Source organism: Pipistrellus kuhlii, unplaced genomic scaffold (assembly GCF_014108245.1).
Source record: "Pipistrellus kuhlii isolate mPipKuh1 unplaced genomic scaffold, mPipKuh1.p scaffold_m20_p_60, whole genome shotgun sequence".
Classification (NCBI taxonomy): Eukaryota; Metazoa; Chordata; class Mammalia; order Chiroptera; family Vespertilionidae; genus Pipistrellus; species Pipistrellus kuhlii.
In genome coordinates, this window is record NW_023425563.1 from 1603809 (window position 1) to 1629046 (window position 25238).

General features: G+C 58.8%; 1 protein-coding gene across 10 annotated transcripts in view; it reads right to left on the reverse strand.

The window, feature by feature from the left end:
• Positions 1-5609, reverse strand: part of RBBP8NL (RBBP8 N-terminal like) — a 29815-nt gene extending 24206 nt beyond the window's left edge. For all 10 annotated transcript variants that reach the window (XR_006740397.1, XR_006740399.1, XR_006740402.1 and 7 more), the window contains exons 1-2: positions 5512-5609; positions 27-164 (exon numbers count right to left, since the gene is read on the reverse strand). Coding sequence is in view for 3 of the 10 variants with exons in the window: in XM_045574993.1 (XP_045430949.1) it covers positions 27-87 (61 nt within the window). In the remaining 7 variants the exon portion in view is untranslated. The remainder of the gene's footprint in view (positions 1-26; positions 165-5511) is intronic.
• Positions 5610-25238: the final 19629 nt, after the last annotated feature.

A 25238-nucleotide genomic window follows, 5' to 3' on the forward strand; every position in this document is an offset into this window, starting at 1 on the left:
CACCTGCCCTGCCCCTCGGCACTCACCCAGGACCTCCTTCTCATGGATGTCCTTCAGCCTGTTCAGGGACTCCATGAAGCTCTCCATGACCCCACGGCCCTGGCCCAGGCCCTCTGTGCTCAGGTGCAGGATGCCCTCGGCCCTACTGCCCCTCTGCTTCTGGCCTGTGGGGCAGGAAGTGGGAGAGGAGCTCTTTGGCTGGGGAAGGGCTTGTGGGTGTAAGGTCCAGTCATGGGCCACTGCCTGGAGAGGGTCCAGGTGCTGAGGGGACAGGGGATGAGGTGTGGGGTCCTATCAGTGGGTCATGCCCACACTGGTCATGCCCACACTGAGGACCCAGTGGGCTCCCCTACCCTGTCCTGCTCTTAGCATTCATACTTTGGGGGAGCGAGGAGGGACAGGAGGGATGAAGCCTGTCTGTTCAATGTCCACCACCCAATCCTGGCCTCCTGCAGGCAGAGCCTCTACTCTCCCCTCCTCCGCCCACTGTAGCTGCAGATTGGCCCCGGGCCTGGAGGGTGAGCCCCACATCAGGAGCCTTGGCTGGGCCTGGCCTGGCTCAGAGCACCCATTTCACGCTCCATGAGCCCACTAGCCGGTTGTGACATGCAGCCCCTCTGGGGAGCTCTCTCCTGCAGCTCCTTCCGTGAGGGGGGCACTGCCAGCTACGGGGTGCCCAGGGCCTCCAAGGCTCAGACTTCAGCACGGGGCCCCTCACTCAGCCTGGTGTGCTCTGAACTGACGGGAAGTGTGTGTGCTGGGCTGTGTGTGCACATGTGGGCATGTGTGTGTGTGTGTGTGTCAGGGTGTTGAGGCCCAGTGCTCTCTGTGCCCACCTCGAGTCTGAGCAGTTGTGGGTGCCAATTCTAACCCCAGGTCTACGTTGACTGAGACTGAGCCAAGGCCCCTTATGTGTGCTGCAGGAATGGGTCCTTGGCCTCTCCCTGGGGCTCTGAGTCTTACAGAGCAGAAGGATCCTGTCCTGCCTGCCCGAGGCAGAGACCTCTTCCCTCTGGGTCTTGCTTCCGGCCACGGTGAGGTGGCCCCTCCTGTCCTCAGGTGAGGAGTCCTGGGGGCCACTGGGCCCTGACAACAGACAGCCAGGCTCCTGTAACTCCAGACCCTCTCCTGGCCTCCGGCACTGACCCCTCAGGAGCAAATGCTGGCAGGACTTCTGCTCATGCTCAGAATCTCACCTTTCCCTCCTTGCCACACCCCACTGGGCCCAAACCACCATGGGACTGAGCTGCGTCCCCCGGGCCTGCACCTGGCTCCCTGCCTCTGCCCAGCTCCAGCACACACTCCGTACAGCGCACGCGGGCCCTTGCAGCCTCTGCTCAGAAGCACCCCTGGCTGTGCTGAGTTCTGGCCAAGGCCACAGAGGGGGCATGGTCTCATTTGCTTTTCAAAGATTGCCCTGAGGGTGCCTGGGTTTGCAGCCGCAGCACCCTACAAAACAACCCCAAACTGGGAAACCCCAAATGCCAACTACTAGATGACCGTGGCCAGAAAAATGCCCCAGCCCCCACTGCCATCACCGAGTGACATGGGCTCTAGGAAGCGGGGGTGGCAGGTGCCATGGGGTCACAAGGCCTGAATGGAGCAGGTCTTATGACCCCAAGAGAAGTCAGGGGCAGCAAGCACAGGACCAGGCTGCTGCCTGGAAACAGACCATGAGTCTGGCTCTCAGCCTCGCCCTGGAGCCCGAGTCAAAGGCCAGCGGGAAGCCTGTGCTTCCGGGGGGGAGCCGGCGCTGGAGGACAGGAGGTCCTGTGCCTGCAGTGCCCAAGGAGCGGCTGCGCAGGGCCGGGGTGTGGTGGAGGGTGGAGCGGCAGGAAGGCCCGGCTCCCCAAACTCGTTTACCAGACCTGCCTGGGCTGTGGGGAAGTAGGGGTGCCCGCATGGTGGCTCACGATAAAGGAAAGAGGCTGAATTCCGGAGGCCCGGAAGGCCAGGGCAGAGCAGAGGGGTATAAATGGTAACTCGGCCATTTCCTGAGCGCAGTACACCCGTCACTTTCATGACAGTCCAAACCTGACCACACCGTAGCGTCCACTCTCCAGAAGGGGAAACTGAGGCCCAGAAGATCATGTCTGTGTCTCTCCCCGCCCGCTGCCCAGTGGATGTGGGAGCCAGATTTGAGCCTTCTCTGGAAGCTGTGGATACTGTGCCCGCACCCCATGGGGACAAAGGCATGTCCTAGTAGCCCCGCTGTGCTCACTGTGCTGACCTTGACCTCATGGTGGGGCCCCTGGAAGGTAAGGCTTTGAACCGGGGCCTCCATGGGCTCAGGTCTCCAGCAGGAGGGCGAGGAGAGCAGGGAGGGGCTGAGCCGCAGTGCCTGAAATTCCGCCCTGACCGGCCTGACCAGAGCCTCTTCCCTCCAGCTCCTGTGGTGGCCGTGGGCTGTGGGCCGTGGGCTGGGCCAACGCCCATGAAGGAGCTGCCCAAGGGAGCCTATGGTGTCATGGCCGGGGGCAGCCTGTGTGGGCTCTGGGTGCAAGCGAGAGGCAAACTTAGGTGACCAAATCGTCCCGCTTTTGGCGGGACAGACCCAATTTTTAACAATTTGTCCCACGTCCCACGGCGTTTTAAAAAATTCTTTCCAAAAATGCTGGACACGGGTCAAATTGTCAAAAATCGGGACTGTCCTGCCAAAAGCAGGACGATCTGGTCACCTTAGGCAAACATGGCTTCTGAAGATGTCACGGTGGTGCCCTCTGTTGGGTGCCACCCCTGCCTCGCCAGTCTCCTCTTTGTGCCCCAAACCTCCCTGCCAGCCCTCCCAGCTGCTTCTCTCAGGGGACACCCCTCCATGCCGGGCAGGGTCCTGGGCAGGCTGTGCTGGTCGCTGACAGCAAAGTTGGGGTCTCCTGTCTACACACACAGCCCCTGGCCACACGGCCCGTGGCGGCAGTGCCATGGGGACAGTGTGACTTTCCTGGGAGGGCAGGTGACAGAAGTGCTTTGTCTGGGGCCAAGTGGACATGGCCTCCAGGGGCACCGTGGGTAGAATGACCCTGGGTTGTAGCCTCCTGCTGGGAGGTCAGTGGGCCTCCGGATCAGGCCGGCTGTTTGCAGGAGGCCCAGGCAGTGGGGGCTGGGGGCTCAGAGAAGTCTGGCGGCCTGTGCACAGGAGAGGTTGACCTGAGCCGCTCTCAGGGGTGGAGCTTGGAAGCAAAGACCTGAATTGTGCTCCTTAGGGCCCCAGACAGGCCAGGACCCAGCCCTCCACCTCTGGACGCCCAGCTGCAGGTTTCAGCTGGGGCTGAGCCACTGGAAGGTGGGTGGGAGGGAAGGGCAGGTGGGCCGGCCATGCCGAGTCAGCCAGGCCAGAGTGATAAAGACATGGGGTCCAGGCCATAGCCCACAGCCCTGGTAGCGGCCCTGTCTTACCTGTACCTCTGTGCGAACTTGGGTAGTGGTTTTACCTCTCAGAGCCTCAATTTCCTCATCTCGGGGTAACACTACCCCCATATCAGGTACTGTGAGGCTCCTCCCACTAACACATGCCCAGGGGACGCCCGCCCAGGTCACATATGTCCAGGGGACGCCTGCCCAGGTGAGACATGCTCAGCCCAGTGCCCGGCGCTGAGAGCTCAGTTTATTGATGAAGACCCTGCGTCCCCCGCCTGCAGTCTCCCTGGGGTCACAGCTCCCTCACATGTGACCCAGGGACTGTCATTTCCATTTACAGGACCCCTCCTCTCTCGGGCCAGTTCTCCCATTGCCACGAAGACCCTTTGCAGGAGGACACCCTCCCCGCCCCCCCCATTCAGAAATCTGTAGTGATGGTGCACACTGTATAGACACTTCAGGCCCACTGAGTCTCAGTTGCTGTGCCCAGGGCAGGTGCCTTCTGCCCCCCAGGCAGAGAGGACACTGAGGCCCCAGCTGATTGGACACTGTCAGGTTGAATGGCAAAGCTCCAGGGGTGTGGTTTCTGGCCCTGCTCCTGGGCCAGCTGGGGCCCCTGGTTCCTCGCCCCCTTGCGGCCTTCCTGGTTGGGGCGTGCACTGTGCTCGGTCGCTCCTGCTCCTTCTCGCCATCGGTCTGTCTGTCTGTCCGCCTATCCACAGAGCAACCGTGACGATGCTGCTTCCTCATGCCCACTGTGCCACGCATGGTGCAGGGCTCTACATGTTTACTGGGGCACTAAAACCACCCCAGACTCTCTGGAGTGTGGAGAGGTCACCGGATATACTGTCCCAAGTGATGGACCCTAACCTCCTGCTGGGCCTGCAAGGGACCAGGCACGCCGTCAGCGCCCACTGAGTGCTTGTGGCGTGGGGACTTAATTATGCACCAACTGCGTGCCGGGCTCGGTGCGCGGCCATCTGAGGAGGTGCTCACTGGCCGCTCCGCAGGCTCAGGCCGAGGCCCTGTCCACCCTCGGGGGCCTCTGCGCTGCTGGGCAGTCACCCACCGGGCTGAGCCTCAGTGTCCCTCTCCACACAGAGCGGTGAGCCCCCTGCCCCCCTCCTGGAGTCCCCTCAGGCTGTCGGGACTCCTCAGACACAGTGGTCAGGGCCAGTCTGGGAGCCCCCACGTGCCAGCACCCAATGGGCACTCCCTGCTATGGCCCACTGGGTCTCATGCTTGCCCATGGAGTGGCCATGCCAACCCTATTTATAGAGGAGCAAGAGAGGTTCTCAGGGGCACAGCCAGGGCAGAAATGGGGCCTCCTAAGGACCTTGGACCAGCTCAGGGATGTGTCACTGCCGGGCAGGTTTCTAACGTCACCGGACACACAGCATGATGCCCACACCCATACACACGGGCAGACAGGATCCTAATACCATCCTAACACATGTTAGAGCACATCCCAACACACGAGTGCCACACACATGTGCTCCCCTCAGCCACCTCCCCTGGCACACACACAGCGCTGCCCGGTCCTAGGTGAGCTGCACATGAGTATGCATGCACGCACGCACGTGTGCACACATAGCTGTGCATCCCAAAGCACGTGCACACGTGCACAGAGGAGCAGGGAGGGTGCTCCCGGGCGGGCTGAGCTGCTCCGCGGCTCAGGTAGCCGTGGGCTTTGCACGCTGGCTTCCAGGGCATGGGCTACCGGCTGCGTCCCGGAGGCCTGGCGGGGCGGCTGAGCAGGACCCATGGTCCCGGGAGCCCTTTGCCACTGCCTCTCCAGAGACACCAAGGTAGGGCAGCCGTGCCCCCAGCCCTGTGCACCTCCTCACCCCCGGCTTCACCCTCTGCCCGTGAGGACTCAGCTGTGGGGCAGATCCAGGAGGAGGTGCCCCAGACCCTCCCCCCAGTCTTGCCCCTGCACCCTGCCTCTGGCCAGGAAGCTCACTGGGCCCCCTCCCCCACTTGGCTCCCTGGACGAGGCACCTCAGAGCAGGTGGCTGAACCCCTCTTACCAGCCTGGCCAGCCCACCGCCTGCTTAGCAAACAGGGGCTGGGTGCCTTGGGGGACCACAGTGTCCCCAGCCCCTCCCCTGCCTCCAGCTGCCAGAGCTGTGGGGTCCCTGCCCGGGTACTCACATGGCCCCTTGCCCGGGTTGACCTCCGCGGACCTTCCTGCCCGAGATAGAGGCAGCAATGTGGGAACCTGCACAGGCAGCAAGGCGCAATTTTGGCCAAACCCGCTGGGCAGGTTCTGGGCTCTCCTTACCAGGAGCGGAAAGGAAGCAGGGCGGCCCAAAGCCGCCCGACGGGTTCTGCCATTGCGCAGAAAGTGGACGAACAGGTCGGGTCTGAACCCACATAGAGCTGGGATTGTTTCTCGGTAACACGCATGGCCCGCACCTCTGGCCAGTTAACAAGGAGAATCTGGGGCCTCCAACATGGGGGGGCGGGCAGGGCGGGTGGGGAGGGCCTGGGGGTGGGGTGGCAGGCGGAGCTGGCTCCTCTGGTGACCTGGGTGCAGGCGGGCAGCAGGGCCCTTCCTCCTCACATCCCGGCTCGCAGAGGGTCACCTGTGACCCCGGTGTCCCGTCTGCAAACTGCCCCAGAGGAGCTCAGGGGGCGGGACTCGCGAGCTGCCATTGGAAGTGGCCCCTGGGTCTTGGGGCGGCCCTGCCAGATGCTGCCCCTCTGGCTCTCGCTGAGGACAGCAGGCAGGCCTAGGAGTGGGCATCTCTGGGTCTTGGGGCAAATGGCGGGGGGTGGGTAGGAGGGGGGCAGTGGGGCTGGGGCCAGAGGTTCTGCTGGGGTTTGGGAGAGGCTGGCACTGTGGTTTACAAGTTTGTTCTCTGCACAGAGACCTTGTGGCCCCACTCACACAGCAAGGAGCTGGCCCCCGAGGGCTGGGCTCCCCACGCCCACCCACGCCCACCCCCACCCCAGGTCTCATGTCTCCCTCCATCCGGCTCCCTGCACATACCCGCACACTGTCTTCCCTGCCCCAAGTGCCCACACCTCCTTCATCCCCACCCCACGCTCCTCCCTCCACCCCCTCCATCTCCCCACCCTCACTCAGCACTGCTCCCAGGGCTCAGAGGAGGACTTGGCTCCAGGCCAGGTGAGGTCCCAGAGGGACTCCCTGCTGCCAGGGTGGCCCCTGGCTCTGAGGAGGGTGTAGAGTCAGCCTTAGAGCTTTCGGGTGCTCCTAAGTGATGTCCCCCGCTGGCCGGCCCCCTGAGTGGTATCTGTGTGCTGGCTGCAAATGTTTTCATGTGCTTGCGTGTGCTTGCGTGTGCACTGCATAAGGGAGTGGATGTGGCAATGTGGGTACTGCCTGATGTATGGGAGTCTCCCCCTGGCTTCTGCCCCAGACATGTGCAGACACTGAATATCCGGTGCTCATTCATGCATTCATGCATGCAACATGCGCTCACCGAGGGCTGCACGGCCAGGCAGCTGTGTGACCCGCCACTGACGTCCTGCTGCATCTCTGTGGGACCAGCCAGGGCACAGGCGAGACGGCCAAGGCAGCAACCTTAGATGTCACCTGGAGTGCTCACGGGACAGCTGTTTACAGAGCTGGGGAGGCCCTGGTGACACACAACAGAGGTTCCTGTTACAGAGCACCCACTGTGCGCAGGCCCTGGTGACAGTGACCATTCTGGCCCAGTGAGCCGGTGCCAGCGCTATTGGGAGAGCATGAGGGTGCCCTGGATGGGGCACAGGACAGGAGGGAGGAGAGAGCAGGGACACAGCTGGGGAATGAAGAGGGTAAAGCCACCTGGCTGGAGAGTGCCTGTGGGGATGGGAGGGACAGGGGTCCACAATCGCCTGTGCTGGCCAGGGGACAGGTGACTACAGTCAGCGGCTGGAGGGACACCAGGCCAGCAGTGTCAGCCTCTGCGGGCGGGGAAAGCACCAAAGAGGGAGGAGGCCGCTGCATGGGGGGCGGGGTGTTTGGGGTGTTGCAGCTTCCCCAGTCGCGCCTGGCTGCGCCATGCTCACGCACCTGTTCGCTCACGCAGCCACCCAAGAACTACTTCTTGGTGTACCCTTGGCTCTGAGCACATGCGTGGTCATGCCCGTGCCCATTTTTTGGCCTCCTGCTTGGTAGCCTGGCTGTCAGAATCAGACATACAGCGGGCGCTCTCTGAGCCTCAGTTTACTCACCTGTAACCCAAAGACAGAGTTTCCTAATTTGCAGAGTTGACCTGAGGATTAAATGAGATTATATCATGCATGTATTCATGCATTCTTCCACTCTGTTTGTTGAAGCCCAGGGTGCTGGGTGCTGGGGAGTGGGACTCACGAACCAGGCAGCACCTGCCTCAGACATCACCCAGCCAGCCTCAGGGTGCCCGCCTGCATGACCCACAGACCGTGGCTTCCCCGCCAGCCCAGGGGCAGAGTGCTCCACGCCCGACCTTCAGCTGGAGACCAAGGCCCGAGTGGGCTGGGGGGCACTGCCAAGGCTGCGGGGGGCTGGAGCTCCTCCGGACTAGGCAGTCCCCCGCATGTGAGGGGCTAGGGCGTGGAGCGGGGGAGGTCTGTGCCCAGCCCTGGAACAGCTGGAGGCAGAAGGGATCCAGTTGGCTTTTCCGGAGGCCTGGGGGGCAGGGGGAGGGGGAGAAAGGGAGATAAGGCTTCAAAGGCAGCTGCTAGGGCACCTTTAGGGCCAGGCCTGTCTTGCTGCTTCACAACTGTGTGCTACTAGACTGATAGGTGGGGGTGTGGGCAGTGGCCAGGCCCGCCCCCTGAGCCCTGGCTCCCAGATAAATGGGTCACCTATTAATATGGCCTTGCAGAGGGCCTGAGGGGGTGCGGCTGTCCCCTCCACATCTGAGGCCTCTGTCCCACCCTCTGTGCAAACAGGCTCCCAAAGGCCCCGGAAGGGGCAGACTGCCGTGGGGGGTGGGCCCAGTCTGGCAGTGGGAGGGGCAGGGGCCTTGGATGTCCTTGGGGGGTTGAGGCACCCTGAGGTGGCTTCCACACAAGGCACCCTTTTATTTTATTTTATTTTATTTTATTTTATTTTATTTTATTTTAAAAAATATATTTTATTGATTTTTTACAGAGAAGAAGGGAGAGAGCTAGAAAGGTCGATGAGAGAGAAACATCGACCAGCTGCCTCTTGCACACCCCCTACCGGGGATGTGCCTGCAACCAATGTACATGCCCTTGACCAGAATCAAACCTGGGACCTTTAAGTCCACAGACCGACGCTCTACCACTGAGCCAAACCGGTTTCGGCAAGGCACCCTTTTCTTAAAGGACACTTTGAAAGCACAGCGGTGCAAGGATGGCGGCCTTTAGGGGCCTAAACCTTCACAGGTGAGGCCAAAGGCCCCTTTTATGGTCGCCTTCCCGCCTCCCGGCACCGCGCTGCGGGCCTGTCTCCTCCCAGGTCCTCTTCTCCGCAGGACGCTCTCCCTGTGCTTCCAGCTCTGTCAGTGGACAGTGCGGGCACTTGGCATACTCACGAGTACGCAGCGTCTACACTAGGGGTGTCGAACTCAATCAGAGAAGGGGCCAAAATCTAAAATCCAGCCTAAATCGTGGGCCGAATGGTTTACTGAACAGTCATAAACTGTCATTGTGATGGAAACGCAGTGGAGTGCAGTGATGACAGCGCGGTGAGGGCCACATTGCAAGGCCTGGCGGGACGGATTTGGCCCGCGGGCCTTGTGTTTGACACATGTGGTCTACACTGTCGGCCCCAGGACACTGTCACCCCGAGGAGACTGCGTGCTGGCCAGCGTGGCTTCCTCTGCCTTCCCGTGGCAGCAACTACGCTCTCTCTCCGTAGACTTGCCTCTCGTGCGCATTGCATAGGCGTGGACTCACAGGCGTGGCCTTTCCTGTCTGGCTCTGTTCTCTGAGCACCATGTTTTCCAAGTTTGCCCCCTTGTGGCGTGAGCCAGTCCTTCCTTCCTTTTGAAGACTGAGTAATATTCTGTCGCTTGGAGGGGCCACAGGTGCTCACTGTCCTCTGGCGGTGGACACTCGGGCTGTTTCCACCTTTTGGCTGCTGTGAACATGCGCTGGCAAGTCAGTGGGCACCTGCCTTCAGCTCTCATGGGCGTACACCCGGGTGGCTGGGCTGGGCCCCATGGCAGTTCTCTGTTTAACGGCCTAAGGCCTGGGAACTGCCAGCGGCTTTGGTGATTGAATTGCTCAGCCTATAAGAACCACTGAGGACTTTTAGGACAGTGAGTCCTGCACACGCTGCTGGGGGAATCATCGGGGTTCTTGCTAGAACCTGGGCTATGGGGGAGCCGGTGGCAGAGGCCCTCGAGGGTCTCAAGGGAGAGGGCAAGGAGCTGGGTCAGGAGGAGAGGAGGGGTCAGGAGCTAGTCCCCCGGGCTGGGAGCAGGGTGAGGACAGTGAGTGCAGAATTGAAGGCAGCACTAAAAACTCAGTAATTAAGAGAAATAACATGTTTTGGGGGTTTGCTTTCGTTAAAAGTTTAAAGGAGAAAATTGTGGAGTCACATGCAGCTGCAAGAAATATACAGGGGCCCAGTGTGATCTTTTTATAAAAGGTGTCACCCAGTGATGGCATGTTACGCAAATCCATGTGAGAGAGTTGTGCATGTGCTAAATTCTACATGTTTTATTTCCTCCCACAGAGTCAGTTCAGAGCACACTCCCAGCACCCCTTTACAACCTCCCCTCCCCCCTCTCCCCTGGCAGCACTGCTCTGTCTCCACTTCTGAGCTCCTCATCCGCGTGGACCGCACCGATGTGCCTGGGACCCTCTGTTCTGCTCGGCACTGTGCGGGTCCTCCCCGGGCCCGGGCCTGCTGACGGACCCCCACAGAAGAGGTCCAGGAAGGGCGCCGTGGACACTCGGGGACAGGTTCCTGTGTGGGTGCAGACTCATCTCTGGATACACGCTGGGTGCAGTCACTGGGCAGCCACCCCTAACTGCCCTCCTATGGCAGTTGCATGTAAACAGTTGCCAATATTTTAGCAGTATTTTAAAGGAGCACAATCTTCCCTGGCGGGGTGCTCCTGGCTGGAGCACTATCTCCAAGCACCGAAAGGCTGTGGTTTTGATTCCTGGTAAGGGCACACACCTAGGTTACAGGTTTGATTCCTGGTTGGGGCATGTATGGGAGGCAACCGATTGATATTTATCTCACATCAATGTTTCTCTCTTTCTTGTTCTCTCTCAGATTATAAAAACACTAGAGGCCCGGTGCATGAAATTTGTGCACGGGGCGAGGGGTGTCCCTCAGCCCAGCCTGTACCCTCTCCAATCTGGGACCCCTTGAGGGATATCCGATAGCCTGTTTAGGCCTGATCCCAGTAGGCCTGGGACTAAACAGGCAATTGGACCTCCCTCTCACAATCCAGGACTGTTGGCTCCCAAATGCTCGTCTGCCTCTGCCTGCCCCTAACCACTTCTGCCTGCCAGCCTGATCACCCCCTAACCACTCCCCTGCCAGCCTGATTGATACCTAACTGCTCCCCAGCCAGCCCGATTGCCCCTAACTGCCCTTCACTTCAGGCCTGGTGCCCCTCCCAACTGCCCTCCCCTGCTGGCCTGGTCTCTCCCAATTGCCCTCCTCTGCTGGCCCAGTCACCCCTAACTGCCCTCCTTGCTTTGTCTGATTACCCCCAACTTCCCTCTCTTGCTGGCCTGGTCTCCCCTAACTGCCCTCCTCTGCTGGCTGGGTCCCCCACAACTGCCCTCCTCTGCTGACCTGGTCACCCTTTACTGCCCTCCCTGCAGGCCTGGTTCCCCGCAACTGCCCTCCCCTGTAGTCCTGATGTCCCCCAACTGTCCTAACCTGCAGGCCTGGCCCCCCACCCCCCAACTGCCCTCCCTTGCTGGCCTAGTCTCTCGAACTGCCTTCCTCTGTTGGCCCGGTCACCCCTAACTGCCCTCCCTGCTGGCCTGATTACCCCCAACTGCCCTCCTCTGCAGGCCTGGTTCCCCCAAAATGCTCTCCCCTGCAGGCCTGGCGGCCGCCCCCCCCGCCCCACGCACAATGCTCTCCCCTGCAGGCTTAGGTCCTCCCCAACTGCCCTCCCCTGCAGGCCTGGGGTCCCCCCCCCCCAACTGCCCTCTTTTGCTGGCCTGGTCTTTCCCAATTTCCCTCCTCTGCTGGCCTGGTCACCCCTCCTAAATGCCCTCGCTGCTGGACTGATTACCCCCAACTGCCCTCCTCTGCAGGCCTGGATCCCTCCAACTGTCCTCCCCTGCAGGCCTGGTTCCCCCATAACTATACAGGCCTTTCCCCCTCAACTGCCTCTACTTTAGGTCTTGTCCCCCAACTGCTCTCCCCTGCAGTCCTGGTGTCCCTCAACTGCCCTTCCCTGCAGGCCTGGGTCCTCCCAACTGCCCTCTTTTGCTGGCCCGGTCACCCCTAACTGCCCACAATTGCCCTCTCCTGCAGGCCATCTTATGGTGGACATCTTGTGTCCACATGGGGACAGCCATCTTTGACCACATGGGGGTGGCCATCTTGTGTCTTAGAGTGATGGTCAATTAGCATATTACTCTTTTATTAGATAGGATATCCTCAGGTGAGGATAAAAAAAGATAAAAATCAATAGAAAAACCTGAAATGAACAAAATATCAAAGTTTTAAATAAAGATAAGACTAGGATGAAGGGAGCAAAGAGCTCACACTCAGGGTTGTGCAATCCCAGAGTGGAATCTTTTCGGTGCTGAGTGCCATCCCCCTGGCTGGCTGGACCGCGGCGATTCATCCACCCACCTGGCGAGGGACGTCGGGGCTGCTTCCCGTTCTGTCAGTTAAGAACAAAGCTGCTGTAAACGTCTGTGCACAGGTTTTGTGTGGACCTCGGCTTTCAGCTCCTTTGGGCAAACACCAGGGAGCGTGACTGCTGGGTCCCACGAGGCTGTGCAGTGTGTGAGACACCGAGCTGCCTTCCAGAGCGGCCGCACCGGCTGCGTTCCCACCGGCAGTGAAGGGGTCCCCCCGCTCCTGTCCTCACCAGCACTCGGCGGTGTCAGTGCTCTGGGTTTGGCGCTCTGATGGGTGTGCAGTGGACTCTCCTCGTTTAACTTCCCTTCCCTGAGGGCTAGGACGCGGAGCATCCTGCCATTTGCTTGCCGGTCATCTGAGTAGCAACTTGGTGAGGGGTCTGGGAAGGTCTTGGCCCATTTTCCATCAGGTTGTTTGTTTTCTTTCTGGGTTTAGAATTCTTTGTATCTTTTGGGAAACAGTCCTGTTTCAGGTGTGTCTTTGCAAATCTCTCTCCTCTCGTGGCTTGTTTTTGTAGAGCAGAAGTGTTTAGTTTTAAGTGAGTTCAGCTCATCACTTTTCTCCCTCTGGCCGTGCCTTTGTCGTAGAAGTCACCTCCAAGCCCGAGGTCCTCTCGGTTCTCCTGCGTTGCGCTCTAGGAGGGTCACACGTGTGCGTTTTACGTTTAGGCCTGTGGTCCATTCGGGTTAACGCTGCGTGCAGACTCATTGTTTGGCCTGTGGATGCCCGGCGGTTCCAGCACCATTTGCTGAGGAGACTGTGCTTTCTCGTTGAGCTGTCTGCTCCTTTGGTGAGATCAGCTGGCCCTGTCTGTGGGTCTGTTTCTGGGCTCTGTCCTGCTCTGTTGGGCTGTGTCTGTTCTTTCACAGTGACCACGCTGTCCTGATCGCTGTAGCTTTACAGTCAGTCTTGCAGTCGGTGGCATCAGTCCTCCAACTCTGTTCTTCACCTTCATTGCTTATTTATTTATCTTATTTTATTTAAAGATATATTTTTATTGACTTCATAGAGGAAGGGAGAGGGAGAGAGAGATAGAAACATCAATGATGAGGGAATCATTGATTGGATGCCTCCTGGGGATCGAGCCCACAATCTGTGCCCTTGACTGGAATTGAACCCGGGATTCTTCAGTCCGCAGGCTGATGCTCTATCCACTGAGCCAAACCAGCGAGGGCTCCTTCATGGTTTCTTTGGCTGCTCTGGGTCTTCCGCCTCCATGTAAACTTTAGAATCAGTTGGTCCATGTCCACAAGACCTGAGGGGGTTCTGAGGGGGATTGCATTGACTCTCTCAGACCCTCCTGAGAAGCCTGCTAGTTAGGGGTGACCGGGCCAACAGAGGAGGGCAGTTCGAGGAGACTAGGCCAGCAAGGGAGGGCAGTTGGGGGGACCCAGGCCTGCAGTGGAGGGAAGTTGTGGGGGACCAGGCTTCAAGTTAGGGCAGCTGGGGGGGCGGGGCAGGCCTGCAGATTAGGACAGTTGGGGGACACCAGGACTACAGGGGAGGGCAGTTGCGGGGAACTGAGCCTGCAGGGAGGGCAGTAAGGTGGGGGCTCTGGGGAAAGCCAGCGGGTGCCCTGGGCATTTCCCAGCTCAGCTTTTTTTTGGGACAGTGAGGGCCGCTGGGATGCTGTCCCTGGCAGGGGTGGGAATTAAATGCGATAACTGCCCATGGATGCCGGCAGTGTCTGGCCTACTGAGTACTCCCACATGACCACTCGTACAGTTTTTTATTTTGGCATTTTTGGGGGGTCAGCAGCTGGGGAGGGCCCAGGGCCTCAGCCTGTCGCTGGGCAGCGTGGACTCGGGGCGCAGGGCTGTCCTGGGAGGCGTCTTGGTCACTGAGCAGCGATACTCGCCCAAACCCTCGCCAGAGCCTGGCCTGTAGCTCCGGGCCTCCTCGCCGACTGCGGGAAGGTCAAAACTTGTTTTTCTGCTTCCTGTCCCCAGATAGAGACAGCCTGACAGACGGCGGCTGCACTCGGACCTTGTGTGTCGGTACAGAACAGCCTCCGGCTTCCTCAGCGGCGGCACTTACATGCGCAGTAACGGGGTCGGGATATCGGTCCGCGGGTGTGACGGGACAAGGAGGTGTCCGTGACGGGAGTGATCCAGCCCGAGCGGGGCTGTCTGCCAGCACCTCACAGTTAATAAAACCGTGTCTTCCTGCACGCACGGGAGGCAGTGTCAGACCCAGATGCAGCCATGCTTCCTGGCCGGGGGTGTGATGTCAGAGAGCCACGCTGCATGCACCATGGATCCCCCGCACATCATAAAGATACAGTAATGGCCCACGTGTCTCTACAGAAATACTAATATTGTTGTTTTATGAGAAACAAGAGTTGAAAACACTAAGAGTCAGAATTTTATGGCAAAAAAAAAAAAAAAAAAAAGAAAAAGAAAAAGAAAAAAAAAAGAAGACTACATAATGAGGACATGGGAAGGGAGATCAGAATATCTGTCCCCGCTGGTCTCAGCGTCCTGGAGCGGCAAGGCAGGAGGTGGCTGGCCCTTTGATGGACTTGGCGGGCACTGTGACCCCCTGTGACCCCGAGGGCCAGCTGGCAGCCCTCTCCTCATGGAGGGCTGGGAAGCCCAGTTGCAGGAGTTTTGTGTTCAAGCAGCTCAGGCTGGGGGTTGGGTCTCAGTGCATCCTGGGCCGGGGCCACACAGGCGGCGACTGGCCTCCAGCAAGCCCGGTGCAGGCCAGGCACTCCGATGACCTGCCGCCCAGCTCTGTCCATAAGGAAGTCCTCCTGGCTGCGAGTGCTCGTGATCAGATGGCAACGCACTGCGGGGAGAACTTACGTCTTTGTTTCACGGCCCAGCTACAAAGGAACAAAGTTAGGGGCCCCAGGAAGCACTGTGGATGGCCGTGGGCGCTGCCCGCCTGGTGCTCAGAGCCCTGGCTGTGCTGGGCCCTGGCGGCTGTGCTCCACACGGGGTCTGTGCTAGGCGGAGGGTGTGGCCTTCTGTTCTCAGATCCCGGCCCGGGGCAAGGCCGCCCTGGGTGTGCCCGGGGCCACCGCACGCTCGGGGTTAGGATCTTCCAAAGCTTTGCTTGGGTGTTTTGTGTTTTAAAGTGAAAGTCCTACAATCTAAAATTAACCATTTTTATGTGAACGACCCAGTAGCATTTGTCACATTTACAATGGTGTGTAATCATATCTGTCTAGTTCCAGAACATTTTATTTTAAATTTTTTTTTCTTTTTTAATTTATTTTAAAATATGATTTTATTGATTTTGAGAGAGAAGAGGGGAGAGAAATAGAATCATTGATGTGTGTGTGTGTGTGTGTGAGAGAGAGAGAGAAAGAGAGAGAGAGATCCGTTGCCTCCTGCACACCCCCTGCTGAGGACTGAGCCTGCAACCCTGACTGGGAATGAAACTGGTGCATGGGATGATGCCCAGTCAACTGAGCCACGCTGCCAGGCCCAACATTCCATCACCCAAAAGGAGTGATAGCATGAAGCACCCCCGCCCCCAGCTCCTGGCTGCCCCATCAGCTTCCATCTGGATGCATTTGCCTGTTCTGGAAGTTTCCTAAACAGAATCCTGCAGCATGTGGTTGTTTGTGTGGTTTCTCTCATTCAGCATTTCTTTCTTTTTAAAATACATCTGTATTGATTTCAGAGAGAGGAAGGGAGAGGGAGAGAAATAGAAATATCAATGATGAGAATCATTGATCGGTTGCCTCCTGCATGCCGCCACTGGGCATGTGCCCTGCCTGGGAATCGAACCATGACCTCATGAGTCATGGGTCGAAGCTCAACCCCTGAGCCACACTGGCCAGGCTCATTCGGCATTTCTGAGGCTCATGCTGCTGCAGCCTGGATCAATGCTTCCCTCCTAACGGCGGACTCCTGTGCCACGGAGGGCGGAGACCTGTGTTTGTCCCTGCGGCTGCTGTGTGTGGTGCAGCTGTGACACTGGGTACGCAGGTCTGAGTTCCGGTTTTCAATTATTTGGGGTATTTTGCTTCGATTGGAGCCCCTTTTCCTCCCCAGCTGTTGGAGCCCTTAATAAATAACTATTGAATATCTACCTAGTGGCAGGCATTTGGCTCAGCACACCTTTTCTGAGGTGGTCAGTTTGATGGGTTTTGATGAGCTCCCAGTTCTGCCGTAGCAGCGACGATGTCTCTCCTGGAACTCCGTGTGCGTGCAGCCGCTCTGGCTGGGGGTCTCCACCCCGGCGCCTTCCCGGCAGTCCTTCCTTCTCTCCAAGCAGCAGCCCCAGATGGATGGCGCACCAGCGTGCCCTCTTTGTCTTGGCCCTGTGCCTCCGCTATATCAGTGCCATGAATAATGCATCTGAAATGGCAGCATGCGGCTCTTCCCACCTTCCTGACCTGCTGGACAGGACAACCCGGGAGGGCAGAAACCACACTGTCTTGTCTCTGAGGCCCTGCCTGGGCTGCTTGGCACCTGCCTGGTCAGCCTGGCATTAGCAGGGGAGCTGGAGTGAACCAAGGGGCCATTCTGGCACCACCAGTTGGACCCTGTGCCCTCCAGGTCTGCGCTCACGCTTCCGAGGGCCTACCCTTGTGGCCTCAGCGCCCGCCAGAGCACATGGAGGCCAAGTAGCACTTCCACAGAGAGGCTTCCAGGGGGTAAGCGAGCACTTTAAAATCCAGGGAGCAGGACCTTGTCCCCACCCAAAGCTGGGGCTGGCCCCCACGGGAGGGGCCAGAGGCACAGGTGGGGGGCTGCCTCCCTCCCTAACCCAGCTGCTAGGTGGCCGGGGGCCTTTCCCTGACCTCGGGAGCAGGGCACCGGGATTGGGTCCGGGCTCTGGACCCTCCAGCCCCGAGCGGCACTGCCTGGAGCCCGGCCGAGGCTGTGTGGTCCTCCAGCCTCTGTTGCTCTCCCAAACACGGTTACATAAACGGCGATAGCACTTCATAAACATTTTTCTAACATGAGAATGTTTGACGTGAATTTCAGCTATTTCAGAACTAATAAACAATTGTCAATGTCATGGCCGACCGGGAGCAGAGCCCGCAGAGCTTTAGGGAGGATCAAAGGCAGAGCAAGGGGCCTCTCCCGGGGAAGGGCCTCCTGGTCCTGGAAGGCGGGCCTGCGTGTTGGCCGAGGTGGCGGCGGGGGTAGGCGGGGGGCCTGGGGGTCCGGAGGTGCTGGGCGCTCCCCACTCGGCTCAGGGCTCGGCGGACAGGCCTGGAGGTGCTTGCGGGGCTCACGGTGCTGACCTCTGGCTTGTCCCGAGGTCTGGGGCCCGTCTGCGGCGTCTGAGCTGCGAGGTGCCTGGCCCGTGGAGGACCTCAGAGCCCGAGGGGCCACACTGCACGCGCCTCAGAAGATGTGCCCCGTGTCCATGTCTGTGGGCAGCCCTGGGTGTCAGGACACCCAAGAGCCTGTCCCAGGCGGCCACCAGCTCAGGGCCCGGGCTGCCCGCTCTGGTTTCCTAGGTGCCACCTGTCTGTCACTGGCTGCGCACGGGGGCGGGAGCGGGCGGGGGCGTCAGGGGTGCCCGGGGAGCCCCACAGGGGCAGCAAAGCCCCTGGGGCTCGGAGCCCAGCGGTCTGAAGGGAACTGAGATTGCAGAGGCAGGCGTGGGGACGCCGGGGCCCACGCTGATGGGCGCCGGGACAGAGGGAGCCCTGCCCGTGTTCATGCGAGCCCGGGGAAAGGGACAGGCGCCTCTCCCCTCCATTCCCTCCAGCCCTGGGCTGGGCTGAATTACGTGAATGAGGAGGGAAGAGAAGGAGGCCTGTGGCTGCCCGCCTGGCTGCTGGTGCTCGGTGGTCAGCGGAGAGATGCAGGCTGCGCGCCTCCAGTGTCTCCCCGTGCTCTGTTCCCAGCACCCCGCAGAGGCTCCTGCTAACGGAGAGCCCGCTCGGAGTCCTGACCCTCCGAGGCCCTCCTGACGTCTGCCCGAGGCCGGCCTGGCCCCTTGCTCCCGGCCAGGCCCCCCTCAGGCTCTGTGCACTGGCCCAGCCGCGCTCTCCACATTTCCTGCCTTCCCCCTCACACACCTCCTCCCAGGGTCTCTGCAGACCCAGCAGGAACGTCAACATGGAGGTCGGAGGTCGGAGGAAGGCCTCATCTGCAGTCTCGGGACTCCCCATGTGGCTCGCCCCTGCCTGGCTGGCTCCCCACGGACAGCCTCAGCGGTAAGTCTCCGGAGCAGGCAGGGCTGTAAGAACCCAGGGTCCACAGAGGCTGAGCCTTGCCCATGGCCCCAGCTGGCTGTGCAGAGCTGGGGTTGGACCTGTGTGGGGTCCCTGCTCCTAACCAGCCTGCACCTGGCCCTCCGGATGGCCTGGCTCGTGCAGGTGTGGGCTCGTCCTTCCAGGCCTTGCCCTGGTTGTCGGGGGGGCCGTGAGCAAGGCATAGGCTGGGCCTGGGCTGCCAGTCTTATTGACAAAATGTGGGGCCAGAGTAGGTGCTTCCCAGGAGGCCCCGCACTGAGTACCTCCATTTCTTCATCTCATACCTTCCTCACTCCTCAAGCATCTCCCACCACGCCGTGTGCCCTTCTGCTGAGCCCAGTGTGGGCGGTGACTACAAGGTCAGGAGCCATGGCCCCCTTTCTGGAGCCTAGAGCCGGCCAGGGCCCTGGGGAAGCCGCTGCCCCTCAGAGGGAGTGGGCACACATTCCAGTGGCTCCGGTGGAGCCTCCCGGGCACCTTCTCCTCCTCCTCTTCCCTCCTTCTCCTCCTCCTCCTCCCCGCTTCCCTCCCCTCATGGTCTAGGCAGACCAGCAGGGGATTAAGAGGCCCCTGCCCTTACCAGCCAGGCCCCAGCAGCCCAGTGTGGTCTCATCGGAAAATGTGAGTTGGCCTTCTCCAGGCTGCTGGCTCCCCACCAGGCGCCCTCCCCGCCCCCGGGGGCATCAGCCGACACCTCTGCCTGGCAGCAGAGACTGGCACAACCTCACCCTGCCTGGGTGGCCGGCCAGGCTGGAGTGTCCGCTGGGTGGCTGCATGGAACACACAGTCCAGCTGCCACTGAGAGGGCTGTGCCTACAGCCTGGGACTCTGTCTGTGGAACCTCATCTTTAAATACTGGTTCAACCTCCTCTTTGACAAAATGTGGGGCCAGAGTAGGTGCTTCCCAGGAGGCCCCGCACTGAGGGCCCAGCTGGCTGAGGTTGGGATTGGAACCAGCAAAGGCGCCGTCAGACCTGGCTGGGTGGCCAGTTGGTTGGCATGTCCTCCCCTCCACCAAAAGGTTGCAGGTTCAGTTCCCAGTCAGGACACATGCCTAGGTTGTGGTTTGGATCCCTGCCTGTTGGGATGCATGCAGGAGGCAGCCAATCAATGTTTCTCTCACTCTCTCTCTTCCCCTCTCTAGAATCAATAAAACATATCCTTGGTCATTGATGATTTTTTAAAAAAAGGATCCAGGCCCGAATGGTCCCACAGGCTATGGTTCCTGCTGCTAGGAGCAGGGCAAGGCCCCACTCTGGGGCGGATATCCCAGAGGCCTAGCAGAGGGTGGTGGGCAGGCAGGTGTGAGGTGTCCTGGCCACCGGCCAAAGCAACAAAGCCCCACAGCCTGGGGGCTTCAAGAACAGACTCCTCCTCCCCATGCAGAAGGCCGGAGGGTCAATCCAGGCGTCCACAGGGCCGGCTCCTCCTGGGAATCTGCTCCAGCCGCTCCTAGTTCCTGGCCTGTGGACACATCGCCTTGCTCCCTGTGTGCCTGTCTGTCCCCGTGTCCCCTTCTCATAAGGACACCAGTCTAGTTTGACGAGGGCCACCTGTGCCAGTGTGACCTCATACTCACTAATGGCATCTGTACCCCCCATTGCCACATAAGGTCACATTCTGAGGTCCTAGGGATTGGGACTGCAACAGGAGTTGTGGGGGAGGAGTCAGCAGTCCAGCGGAGCCCCGAATCTGATTCAGGCTTGAATGTGATAAAGAATGGGGTCAGGAGCATCTAAGGGTCAGGTTTGATTCCTGGTGGGAGGCAACCAATGAATGGGCTTGTCTCTCTCACATCAATGTCTCTCTCTCTCTTTCTCTCCTGCCCCTCCCCCTCACGTTTACTCTTTTTAGAGATCAATGGGGAAAATCTCCAGTGAGGATTAACAACAACAACAAAAAAAAAAAAAAAAAAAAGAAAAAAAAAAGAAAAAGAAAAAAGAAAGAATAAAAGAAAAGAGAAAAAAGAATGGGGCTCTGGCAGATCAGGAGCAGTCTGTGCTAGGGACGGCCAGTTCTGATCATTTTTATTTATTTACTAGAGGCCCAATGCATGAAGGTTCATTCAGGAACGGGCCTTCCTTCCCCTGGCTGCCAGCACCGCCTTCGCTCTGGCCAGAGCCAGCTTTCCGCATTCCCATGCTGCCCAGAGGCCCTGAGCAGCTGGCGCGGAATGGAACGCCTGCATCATTACCATGGCAACAACACAAGCATCCCATCCCCAGCTGCTCAGTGCCTGTAGATGCAAATTAATTCGTCATCTTTGTTGAGTTAATTTGCATACACACTACTGATTGGTTGGTGGGCATTGAAGGTACGGTCAATTTGCATCTTTCTCTTCTATTAGTGTATATTTTTAAATTTATTTTTTATTTAAAAAAATATATATTTTATTTATTTATTTATTTATTTAAAATCAATCTTTATTGTTCATATTATTACAAAGGTTCCTCTTTTCTTCCCCCCTCCACCAGGTTCCCACCCCACCCTCCGCCCCCTCCCACCCCCCATTGTCCTCATCCATAGGTGCACAGTTTATGTTCAGTCTATTCCTCCCTCCACCACTCCCCCTTTCCCTGAGAACTGTCAGTCCACTCCCCTCCCATATCGCCGACTCTACTACAATGAACAGCTATTATTGTTCATCAGGTGTTTCAATCTCCTTTTTGTTGTTGTTGTTTTCATTTTTTTGTTTTTTTTTAATTAATAAACTTTTACACTTCTAAGAATAAATTTTAAAATCTAATAATTTTAAACCTTGTTTTTTTTCTGCCCTGGGAATTGAGAAGCAAACTTGTTTACATGTAAACTTGCCCTTAGGCTATCAAAAGGTGTAGCCATTCAAGTGTAAATGGACACTTTGTTTAAAGATAGCTGCTGGCTGGAATTGGATTACCTGTTCTGGGTGGGAAGAGTTTGTCTTCCCCTTTCTCCGTTAAAATTAAGGTGTTAGTTTTAAAATCTCTTTTTTGACAAGAGACCTTAAACTTTCAGAACTTTAAATTCTTCAGATAGTAAATCAGTTACTTAGCATTTTCTCAAATCAATAATACCTCCACATGCCCAGGGATACACATCACACAAAAGACATTTCCAAATAGATCAACCAACCTCATCCAGGCCCCACACAAGGCACTCACAGATCAACACCCCAGCGCTATACTAACTCAACACATCCAGATCTAAGCCTTCATCACTTGATTCAGCAGACCCTCAAGTCCCCCCAAAAGTTTCCAGCCATGTCTGAGAGGCAGCCTTGGGGTGGAGGCAGGCAAGGAGCGAGCTGTTTGGGCCTGGCTGCTTAGGCCTGGCCTCTGTTGCTCTGGTTTGTTCCACAACCAGCTGCTCTGGGCCCGGCTGCTTCGGGCCCGGCCTCTCCGGGCCTGGCCGCTCCCAGCCTGGCAGCTGCTGCTCTGGGCCTGGTTGCTGCCCACCCGGCTGCTCCCGACCAGGCTGCTTCTGGCCCGGCCGATCCGGGCCTGGTCGCTCCCAACCTGGCCGCTCCCGGCCTGGCAGCTGCTGCTCCGGGCCTGGCCGCACTCAAGCCGGCTGCTCTGGGCCCGGCTGCCCAGAGAGAAAGAGAGAGGGATAGAGAGTTAGAAACATAGATGATGGAGAAACATCAATCAGCTGCATCCTGCACACCCCCTACTGGGGATGTGCCCACAACCAAGGTATATGCCCTTGACTGGAATCGAACCTGGGACCTTTCAGTCCACAGGCTGATGCTCTAACCACTGAGCCAAATCAGTTAGGGCGTGTATATTTTTTTAAGTCCTCACCTGAGGATATGTTCATTGATTGGAGAGGAAAGAAGGGAGGAGGGAGGAAAAGAGAGAGAGAGAGAGAGAGAGAGAGAGAGAGAGAGAGAGCAAGAACAATTAGTTGCCTCTGTATGCACCCTGACCAGGACTGAACCCACACCTAGGCAGGTGTCCTGACTGGGAACAGGGAATTGAACCCACAGCCTCCTTGGTACATGGATGATGCTCCAACTGACTGAGTCACTGGTTTTTGTGTCCCTTGTTCCACAGGCTCCATTCCGACTCCCTGGGCCTTTCGGGCTGGCTCTCCGGAGGCAGAGCTGAGCAGCGGCTGCGCGGGAGACCAGTCTCTGGATGAGGATGGGGCGGGGACTAAGAGAGGAGCCCCAGCTGGAGCCCAGAGACAGCCCTGCCCCCAGGGCGCCTGCCCGCCTCGGGCACCTGGGCGGAGTCCTGGCTCCTGCTGGCCCTGTCTGTGCTGGGAGAGGTGCTCGCTGCCAGCTGAAGGTGGAAGGGGCCTTTGGGATCACCTGTGGCTGAGGGCGTCATGTGCAGGAAGGGAGCCCACTTGGGAAGCAGGGTCAGGACTGACCTGGTTGCTGGGAAAGGGTGGCTCAGCTGGCACACACGAAGCTCCTCCAGCCCCTCCAGGCCATGGGAGCGTCCAGAACCAGCATCTCCGGCCACTGGTGCCGCCGGTCCTGCGCCCGCCTTTCCGGAGACGCTGCCCTTTGGTTTATGGCTGCTTTTTTTTTTTCCTTTTTTTTTTTCCCTGAGAACTTTGCACTGGGATCCCCATGCACCTCGCATGGAGCAGATGTCCTCAAAGCCATTAACTCCTGGCTGCCCATCCAAGGTGCTGGCACATGGGCCACCCCTTCCTGACCACCCAGCTGCTCTTAACCGTCCCAGCCTGAGGCTCAGCCTCCAAGGGCTGGGGGCTGGGTCTCAAGGGCTGTGACAGTGTGGGCAGTGTGGACAGCTCTAGGTGGGAGTGGGCTGTGACAGTGTGGACAGCTCTAGGTGGGAGTGGGCTGTGACAGTGTGGGCAGTGTGGACAGCTCTAGGTGGGAGTGGGCTGTGACAGTGTGGACAGCTCTAGGTGGGAGTGGGCTGTGACAGTGTGGGCAGTGTGGACAGCTCTAGGTGGGAGTGGGCTGTGACAGTGTGGACAGTTCTAGGTGGGAGTGGGCTGTGACAGTGTGGGCAGTGTGGACAGTTCTAGGTGGGAGTGGGCTGTGACAGTGTGGACAGTTCTAGGTGGGAGTGGGCTGTGACAGTGTGGGCAGTGTGGACAGCTCTAGGTGGGAGTGGGCTGTGACAGTGTGGGCAGTGTGGACAGTTCTAGGTGGGAGTGGGCTGTGACAGTGTGGGCAGTGTGGACAGTGCTAGGTGGGAGTGGGCTGTGACAGTGTGGACAGCTCTAGGTGGGAGTGGGCTGTGACAGTGTGGGCAGTGTGGACAGCTCTAGGTGGGAGTGAGCTGTCAGTGGGATGGAGGGACCAGCCTATGAGCCGCCACTGCCTGGTAGGGCACCCTGGAGGCTAGTGAGTATGGCTCTGGGGTCCCGGAGACCTATGGGGACGCAGGGGGCAGCTGGCAGGGTGGGTCAGGGATGGGGGGAGCCACCTGTGGCTGAGGGGCAGCATGTGCAGGAATTGGAACCCCACTTGAGAAGCAGATCCATGACCGACCAGGTTGTTTGAAGACATCAAGGACTGCCCTGAAGTCCCTGGGGACACGTAGGTCCCGCAGCCCGAGCTGGGCTGCGAGGGTCAGGGTGGAGGGTGGAGGTGGGATCCTGCCCCTCCCGGGCTGCTCACCACGGCTCCAGGAGTCCCTGCTTTGTTCATGTTCCCTTCTGCCTGTAGCTGGATTTAACTGTAAAGAGCTATAAATTACCGATCTGGAAAAACATCCCTTGTCCCCACAAAGGACGTGGCTGTCCCTATGACTGATGGCTCTGAATTAACATTATTCAGTATTTATAACTTCCTGCTCACTCACAGATGCTCCTGGGAAATCCTGCCTGCTCCAGGGTATTTTTAGCGCCCATTGTCTGGGGTTTTCTGGACTTCTCTCTGAGGAGGGAACGAACTTGGTCTGGGTCTCCAGGGAGCTGGGAGCCGGGAGGCTGGGGCCCGCTTCTCTCTGCAGGACCGGAGCAGGCTGGGCCCCGGGAGGCGGCACTTAGACCCTCAAAGTCCTTTACTGATTCTGCCAGAACCGGGTTTATTGAATTCTCAGCTGGGAGCTTGTGGGAGGGGGTGCAGGAATGGGGGGGGAGATGCTGGGAGCCCCATCTCACTAGGGAAACAGGCACCTGTGTGAAGGCTGGGCAGGGCAGGGCGGTAGCTGAGTCCCCAGCAGAGCGGGGTGCGTGGGGTGGGAGCTGTGGAGGGGCGTGGAGGGACGATGGGGTGGGCATCAAGGATCTGTATGCAGCCTCTCCTCCTGGCTCCCGGGCTGCACCTCCCTCCGGGGTCCCAGAGCTTCTCTGTCCCAGAGCCAGGCTGGAGCGAGCTATTCTGCCTGTGGATCGGGGCGGCTGCTCGTGGTGAGCTGCAGAGACGAGGCTGGGCGTTTGGCCTGTGTTCTCTGTGGCCGTGGTCCTTGGGGAACTCTCTGAGGACAGACAGGGTAGAGGACAGGCGGCCGGAGCTGCCTGCAGCCAGGTGGGTGGCTTCAGCGCCCACAGACCCGGCACTCAGCTCCCTGCCAACGGGGATCGGGCAAGTATGGCCTTGTGCTTACCCTCTGCTCGCCACTGTCAGAGACAGCTGGACTCAGGCCTGGACCCAGTCAGGCCACCGAGCTCTAAAAGTGCCTGCTGTCTGACCAGTGTGGCTCAGTGGTTGAGCATGGACCCATGAACCAGGAGGTCACAGGTCGATTCCCGGTCAGGGTACATGCCAGCATTGCCGCTCCATCCCCAGTATGGGGCATGCAGGAGACAGCCAATCACTGATTCTCTCTCATCATTGATGTTTCTATCACTCTCTCCCTCTCTGAAATCAATTTTTTAAAAAGTGCCTGTTAATACCATGGAGCTGGCCTGTCCCGATACCCATGTTCTCCCCCCACGGGCTGAAGCCTGTGTGGCCTGAGGAGTGGGTTGGGGACACGGCTGCCCAGAGACCCTCTGCGGCTGCACCCTGCTGGCTATGATTCCACAAGCCACAGAGGCCTG